The 6,826-nt window shown below is 41.3% G+C and overlaps 1 protein-coding gene across 1 annotated transcript in view; it reads left to right on the forward strand.

Moving 5' to 3' along the window:
* dtx2 (deltex 2, E3 ubiquitin ligase) overlaps positions 1–6,826 on the forward strand; it is a 15,463-nt gene that overhangs the window by 1,968 nt on the left and 6,669 nt on the right. Inside the window, exons 3-5 of the mRNA XM_013908845.1 lie at positions 401–528; positions 1,275–1,333; positions 5,812–6,048. Coding sequence (XP_013764299.1) covers positions 401–528; positions 1,275–1,333; positions 5,812–6,048 — 424 coding nt within the window. The remainder of the gene's footprint in view (positions 1–400; positions 529–1,274; positions 1,334–5,811; positions 6,049–6,826) is intronic.

Below are 6,826 nucleotides of genomic sequence, written 5' to 3' on the forward strand. Positions count from 1 at the left end.
ACTTGCAGCTTCTCTGGGCTTTAATGTTTTTTGCACGCTGAGTTTTAGCCACTAGAAATTAAAACTAGTGTATTAAAAACATGGTTGCTCAGTAGACAAAAGAATTGTCTAAATCTTTGCGGTGAATGTTTACATTCACTAAAGCCCACACTTTCACATTTCTCATTGAGGTGTATGCTTTAAAAAGAGAAATGGTTGCCATGCATTTAATTAAATTTTTTTAACTCCTGGGTGTGGATGCTAAAGGAGGCGCACCCATGCATGGAAAAAATAATTATTATTGTGTAATAGTACATCATAATACTCCTTTTCAAGTACTTTAATTGCCAAGTTTTTTATGACTGAAAAAAATGTTGCAAGCTTCCTGTCCATCGAGTAACTCCACCCTTTTGGGGCACAGCTGCCTGTGGTGTTCTCCCTCTTTGGCAGCAGGCTTCAGCTCTCTGTTGCTCACTGTGTGGCTCTCCTGGGTCACTGTGCCGCCTGGGGCTCGCTTCGCCCCATCTGTGCCAGCAAATTTCCTGGCGGGTGCCCTTGTAACATGAACTGCATGGTCAAAAACATCCGTTAGTCTGGAACCACCATCATCCTCACCTCTATTTCAATTCCTTTATTTTGTTTTTCATTTGAATTGTATTTAAAAGTTTAAGGTCAGTCACTGTACACTTATGTTTAACTTAATGAACAATTGTATTACTATCTTTATTTTTACAGTTGCGGACATGCTGTCATAGCCCATATTCATTCAAGCAATATATTGTTCAGACTGTAGTGCACAGAGCTCTTTGGCTACAGAAATAGACCAGTACCACCTCAGCACTGAGTCAGTGTTGCCTTTTTGCAGCCCTTTAACTGGATTTAGTTTAGCGCTCCATCATACTCGAGGACTGACAGCTGCTTGTTTTTCTCCTGTTGCAAAGTAAACACATTCATTGGGCACATATCCATCTGTGTATTGACTGCAGAGTCACGCTCCCTGGTTGCTCTGTGCACATGCAGTCACTGCTGAGTTGTGGTTAATCAGTCTTAGACATGGATAATTAGTCATTCACTGAGCTGGAGACAGTCAGTAAAGGTAAATAAGCCTTATGCAGTTACTCCCTGACAGGTCTAATTTTCTTGCTTCTGGATCTAGTGCCAAAGCTTTTCCTTTTCTCTGATTGCATTGAAAACTAAAAAGGTTCTTAGTTCTTGTTTTGTTCTTCCTGTCTGGTTCATTGTTGCTTTATTTTTATGTTGACTGAATGTCACCGTCTCTGTTTCCTGCCCTCCAGTGTTCCTTCCATCTCTGTGCAGCTGAATGGATCCACCAGCGTGAGCTCTGCCCTAGCAGGTAAATGGGTCACTGACCATCCATCCTCAGCGTAACCCCTGCTCTGTCTATCCTTCAGTACACCTCTCAGTCAGTTTCAGGTTTTATTCAGTAGACTGTTAGTATTTTAGATGCCACTCCACTGCATTTGTTTTCCCTGTGAGTGTCCGTCTGTTTAGGAAAAATGTGCCAGGAAAAGCCTGAAGGAGGGAGGTAAAAATAAAAATGTGCGCACCCTAAATGTTAAGCAAACATCAGAGAGAGGCTTAACTGATACCATCCCATTTGTCATAGCAGTGTACCTAAAAACAGCTTCTGAAACAGCCCTATTTTGTGTGTGAGTGTGAGCTCACACAAGTTTCCTCATGCTGTGCAGAACATTTGGCTCTCCATGCAAAAGCATGATTAACTTCAGCATTCAGACTTGATCCTATAAGACAGCTGTGGACCCCCACAACCCCACCCAGCTCTGGTTTTTGATTGATCTCTTAAGTCTCTAACAACATAATAGTTGGATGCGCAATTGCAGGGTTTTTCTTGCACATACAACTTTGGTGCACAGCAAAGAGGTTTTGGATTTCTACCAAAAGGAAAATCGCCAGCACCGTGATAAGAACACACTACTATTCAAGCTTAAAAATTCATTTTAAAATGGCCAGAAAGGACAGAAAAACGTCTGTTAACTAAGGCAACACACACTCTTCTGCTTGCATGTGTAGAGACCCTGCTTGACTTTGACAGGGCCCAATGTGTTTCATTTGAGGTAAGCTTGTAGTGAAGGCAGACATGCGAAAGGTCAGTGTGACAGAGGAGGATACTAGGGATGGGGTGGGATGGAGGGAGCAGCTGAAAGAAGAAATGTGGTGAATCTCTGACTTAATGTTTCAAGCAATCTCAGGATCACCACGTATAATTATTTTTTTTTCATAATTTCTGTAGTATTTTCCTAAAAATGAAAATGCAGAATCCTGCTATGTTTGACAACATATCTGCATGCTTCATGTCTTATAGACTGTTTTCTTGTGGCACACTCAACTTTGCTTGAAACTAGGCTCCTAATAACAAGCATGCATTAAAAAATGGAAAAATTGATATCATGTCATGATAATATCAGAAGTAGGTACAGGTACTCTTACATCCATGTATGGATGTAAGAGTTTAATTAAAAGGCCAGTATTTCAAAGCAATTTCTAAATTTGACTGCTGGTCTTTGTCACATTTTCTATAGGTGGTGGGGTAATATTGTTATGACCATACATAACAATATTACGTATGTAATTTTTTCAGACTACAAAAATCCTAAAGTGAAAATTTGATTGACTCTAGAATACTAACTCGATTTAACTGTACTACAGTCCAACTGATAAGGGATGTTTGAGACCAAAAGCAATGCCGATATTTCTTGATTTAAGAATCTGATATATCGGCCTTTTTTCTTTTATTTTTTTCCAGGCACATTAAACATAAACAGATATTCCTAACATTTGTTATGTGTAATAATTTACTCTGACTATTTACTAATGGCTACTTGGGGCTCTACAAAACCGAGTCAACCTCCATAGACTTCCAATGATTTATAGCCCAGTTATAATGAGCTGCTTTGGTCTCTATCTCTGATTTCATTCTTTAATGACAACTGTAAAGGATAGCCTTTTCTTTCTCAATCACCTGTTTTTAATTAAGGGTCACAGCCACACTGTCATGCCAACAGCCGCTAGCTGCCACCTCGCACTCACCTCGGCTGATTTGAGTAGCTGTGTTTGTGGTTGGTGCCTTTGGTTCCAGCATAACAAGCAGATAAGCATAAGGAGTGGTGACACCATCATATTTGTTTGATGTAATTGGAAGGTATCGAAAGACTGTTTGCAGCCAAAGGCTTATTAACACTTGTGAAGTCCTGTCTAATCCAGGTGGTGTGCTCTCTTTTTTTCTCATTATTAAATATGTTATAAATAAAACTTTGAGCATAGTGTTTCACACCTTATTTCCCACTTATGAATGACTCATTGTCACATATTTTTAGCACATTGATTTTCCTGAGGTGGTAAAATCTGAGTGCAGTTTGATGTAGTACATCAGCAGGTTGTAACTGTCATAAAATGGCAGAAATGAAAAGCAATGCATTATTTTGTTCTCTGCTGCTCACTCCTAAAAATTATGAGTCAGGTTGTGTGCTATGATAAACTGAATCGATACAATCAGCCCGGAAGAAGCAAGTGGACCAGAACCTCATTAGTGAAAATGCTGAACTGAGACCCGAGGAAATAGTTTCAAATGGAGGGTCACTCTTACAGTTTCTCCTCCAAATGTACAGCTTGAATGGTCTTTGTTCAGGAATGAATATTCATAGGAATAAGAACTGTAGTTTGTACAGTTTTGTCAAGAATATAAAATAAACAAATGTATTAATTTCCTGGTTTGAGATTGACTCGAACTCATTCCCACGTTAGCTTTGTTACAGACTGGTGCAGACACAAGCTTAAAGTAAATTAAATTATCTTTACATCAAATGACCAACACATGCAACTGTTTGCATGAACGTTGCTTTGGCTTTCACTAGCCTGACGTTTTCATACTGGAAAACAGGGGAGCTAGAAGATTGAACAAGCTGTAAAGGCATCAGTCTCTGCTTCAAGATTGTCTCCTGGAGCAGCGCTGCACCTCTTCCTGCACACCTGATTTTGGAACCTTTGGATCTCAAATAACCTTTTTTTTTGTGGGAGTGAAAGATCCTGTTTTCTGTGGGTCAGGTGTTAGCATGTAGGGGCTACAGTTTGGATAGTTTGCAGTTAATTTTGTCCTTCAGATTTCTCGGGATATTAAAGTACAGCCAGAATATAAAAACAATACTACTGGATTTTCACGGGGAACCAGTGAACTGTTCTTCAAAGATGAACGCTTAATTATGAGTTGTGACATGCTAGCTTTACCAGTGGCAAGTTTCTTTTCTTTTAATTATGTAGTGGAGTAATGTTTAAGACTTGTTGGTGGCTGTAATCATCTTCAGTGGCATCTAATCTCATTACCTCATGTTTTATCAGTCTGATGCTTGGTGTCGTCTTCCATTTTTGTTATTTCACAGCAGTCATCCTACCATCCATAAACGATTTGATTTTTTTTGTCTTTAATGACTTGGTGACAATCCATATTCTTCAAAAATCATGCCAGCCTCTATCTGCATTGACAGTCAATCTTGGAGATGCAGCTCTGATCACCAAGGATGCTACTGAGCAGAGATAAGTTTGACTTGCGTGGTGAAATTGCATATACGCCCATTAAAAGTGGTAAAAACAGGACTTCCAGTGGGCTGGAAGTGATTCAGAGGTGCCCAAGGAGACAACCTTGAAGGAAAAACTGGCCAATTAAAAAAAAAAATGTAAATACATTTATAAAATATGGAATTTTGAGCAGAGCTGTAGGCTGCATTTAAAAGATGCCCAAAGTTAAGTTAACATCTGTTCGTTCTAGTGAACAGGAGGGGGCGACTCTTCTGTTTGGAAAAACAATTGTAGTCTATAGATGTCTATGGTAAAACTAACCCACCACTCACTGGATCTGTGACCTTACTAAACACTTTTGTGATGAGTTTGTAATCTCAGTCACTAGTTTGAAGTCTAGTTGGGTCATGATGTTGATTTTTTGTGTTTTGGTCTCATTTAGAGTAAAGTGGCTAAAGCAGGGTGTGCTAATGCATGAGCGTGCAGTAGCCTTCATCGTGTCCTCAGCAACCAACATCTTCAGGTCTTAGTTGAACTGTGTTAAATATTCTTGTTAATCAGTATCAGAATAAAGAGACTGAGTGACCAGAAAACTCCTGAGCAGCAGCACAACTGGAGGCCCATGTTTTGCTAATAGTTAGCCCAAGTCAGGCTGTACCTGCCAAAACGGTTGACTACACTCAACCGAGTGTTTTACTTTTGTTTCTTTTGAGTTTGACTTCTTCATTTGTAAGAGAATGGAAGTTCTATTTTTGCCTGTCCTTAAACGGTACCGCACTTAATCGTAAACTTGAAACTTTTACTCCACATTGCAGAGGGTTATTGCGCTCTTGTAAATCATTCCCTGTGGCCCGACTGGTCAGACTTGGAGCTTGTGGGCACAGTCGATTCCCAGTGAATCTTTTGCTAGCACCAGGACGCCCTGTGTTTTGCCCTTAGCTGATGAGATTTATGTCACCACTGCAGCAACATTAGCTGTGTTCGCAATCAGCACAGTGGATTTAAGACGAGGGACAGCCACAGTAAACCAGATTAATTTGTTGAACATGAACAGTATGGGTTTAATTTGAAAATCTCTGCCGTCTGAGTGTGATGTTTTTTGTAAGTGTGTATGGACAAGGCTCGATGTGGGCGCGTCAGCTGCTGCTACCTCTTGATTTGTTCCCTTCTGCCTCCTGCATATCTCCACTTGCCTCCTGCCTTGCTCACCTGCCCCACTCTGCCTTGTCCCATCCCGCCTCAACCTAAACCAACCCCCACCCTACCCCCCTCCACTTCCAGGCATGGCCTCCATTTTGATGTCAGCAGTGGGACTCGGCGTGCACTTCACCTCTGCCCCTCTCCCTCAGCAGCAGCAGCAGCATCCGCCGCCACAGCATCAGCAGCCTGCTCCTTTCTCTCTTCCTCCTCCTCCTCCTCTCCTTCCCCCAGCCAGCAGGCCCATCAAGCCCCACAGCAGCAGCAGCAGCACCAGCACCAGCAGTTCAGTTAGGAGAGCAAAGAGGCAGCACAGGAGAGGTAGCTACCACACCATCAGTCCTCAAATCTACCTTTTTTTCTTCTTTTTTTTCCTCTCATCAACATCATCGTCGTCCTGTGATCTGCTTTTCATCCTCAAGCACCACACGCTTGAGGAACATTAAATCCTGCATTGACTCACTTTCACGCAAGTGTACTGACTATCTGTGTTGGCTTTGATTCAACTATCACAGGCTTTTCTGCTGTTTTCCCCCTCCAGTGTCATTCAGGCTCTTCAACTCCTGCACCTCATTAGCTTTAACTTCCTTCTTAAGTCTGCCTTAAGTTGGCTAAATGCGGCAAAAAGATGCTCTCTGGCAGAATGTTTCAATTCTAAATACAAGTGTATAGATATGGGTGATAAACTACAGGAAGAAAAACCTGAGTAAATAGTCTGTGGGGGGCAGTAAGTGCAGATAAGAGGAATATCTTGCCAAGCAGCTCAGAGTGGAGCCACTCTCTCGGCTTATGGTGGCGTTTGTTTTCATTTGTAACATATTTATTACAGCAGCAGGTCGTCGTTTAGGTGCCTATGACATCAGGACAAAATGTTGGTACCGTTCCAGCTTCTCATGCAAAACGACATTTGAAAGAAAAAGCTGCTGGAGGTTGATTCGGTGTGTGTTAAATGGGCTTTGCTCATTTTCTGTAGTTTGGTGTCACTCGGCTAATATGTTACCTGTCACTTTCACATTATTGCTGCCGTTCTTTGTTTCTCTATGTTGTCACAGCCGCTTGTTAAAATAAACAGGTCACGTGTCAGCGATTAGAAGCACAG

This window comes from Pundamilia nyererei, unplaced genomic scaffold (assembly GCF_000239375.1).
Source record: "Pundamilia nyererei isolate P.nyererei 1_Seehausen unplaced genomic scaffold, PunNye1.0 scaffold00015, whole genome shotgun sequence".
NCBI lineage: Eukaryota > Metazoa > Chordata > Actinopteri > Cichliformes > Cichlidae > Pundamilia > Pundamilia nyererei.